The 1,340-nt window shown below is 51.9% G+C and overlaps 1 protein-coding gene across 1 annotated transcript in view; it reads right to left on the bottom strand.

Moving 5' to 3' along the window:
* Window positions 1-824, bottom strand: part of syt6a (synaptotagmin VIa) — a gene marked incomplete at both ends in the record, with an annotated part of 40,032 nt that extends 39,208 nt beyond the window's left edge. The window contains one exon of the mRNA XM_080015666.1: window positions 668-824. Within this exon, the coding sequence (XP_079871792.1) occupies window positions 668-824 (157 nt within the window). The remainder of the gene's footprint in view (window positions 1-667) is intronic.
* Window positions 825-1,340: the final 516 nt, after the last annotated feature.

Genomic DNA, 1,340 nt, shown 5'->3' with positions numbered 1-1,340 from the left:
AAGGAAAATACTAACCAACTTTTAAGCCAATGTTTGACGGAAGATAAGAATGTGACACTTTAAAGAGGACTCTGGGGACAAATGATCAATGGCAAACACAAAGACGGTTCAACACACAGGTGGTTCGGCGTCCCTTCAAAGAGTACAGCAGCTCGCAACTTTGCTCTCAACGGAGCTGAGGCTTTGCAATTATTTTCGAGTATCTCCGACCCACGCGGGCATTAAAAGCAAAGAAAAATGTGACAAGTGTTTCTTATCATTTGTTAACCCCATCTGTTCCCGCACTAATAGCGGGTCCGGCAGCGGTCAGCTGGCGGTGATCAGCCTCCCGGCTCCATCTATTAATGATACGGGAGCTCCAACATTGGTTTGCTCTACACACCTTTTCTCTCTCTCTCTCTCTCTCTGCCTGGAGGCGCCATAAAAACTCATTAAGGTCAAATGATGCGTACGGTTCGGAAAGCTCACGTCTAAAACCCTTCATTAACCAACAATCTGCTCTGGGTGGTAAGAGTGTACGGCACACGCAGAGGAAAGGGAAAGAGCCGGAGTAATAGTCACAGAAAAGGCATCTACGCCCATGGAGGTGAACTCTAAAGCATCTCCAGGCTTGGCAAGCCGTGTCAGAGCCCCGGTCAAGATCCTGAGTCGATAACCAAGCACTCACCCGGTTCCTTGTGGTCGGGCGTCTGGCTGGACAGCAGGAAGAGGAAGTCCTGGCAGGTGTCCTGGTCCAGCAGCGCGCTGTCCTGCAGGCAGAGGTCGACCACGAGGGTCACGGCTTTCTGACAGACCATGTCATTCTCCTCCGGCTCAGAACTCATGCTCCCCTGCTCTCAGCTGCATCCTCAGCCTCATTCTCATCTGAGTGTGTGTGTGTGTGTGTGTGTGTGTGTGTGTGTGTGTGTGTGTGTGTGTGTGTGTGTGTGTGTGTGTGTGTGTGTGTGTGTGTGTGTGTGTGTGCGTGCGTGTGTGTGTGTGCGCGCGCTCATCCGATGGGGACTACCGCACCCGCACAGGCAGCAGCAGCGGCAGGAGTGGCGGCGGAGAACAGAAGAAAAGAAGAGATAAATGCAACATGTCGTCGTCCCTTCCCACCCCCCACCCCCGACTCACTCTGAAGTGTGTGTGCGCGCGGATCTGTGTGTGCGTGTGTGTGTGTACAGTATGCTTATGTGAATGTGAGCAAACGCAGAGCCAAGATGTTTTTTTTGTGCATGCTTGTTAGTGTTTTTGTGTGTGTGTGTGTGTGTGTGTGTGTGTGTGTGTGTGTGTGTGTGTGTGTGTGTGTGTGTGTGTGTGTGGGGGGGGGTGTGTGTGTGTGTTTGTGTGAATGTGTG

The sequence above is a fragment of the Zeus faber genome (assembly GCF_960531495.2).
Source record: "Zeus faber genome assembly, chromosome: 15".
In the NCBI taxonomy this organism is placed as follows: Eukaryota; Metazoa; Chordata; class Actinopteri; order Zeiformes; family Zeidae; genus Zeus; species Zeus faber.
The sequence above is the reverse complement of the archived record's forward strand: the minus strand, read 5'-3'. Positions and strand labels throughout refer to the sequence as shown.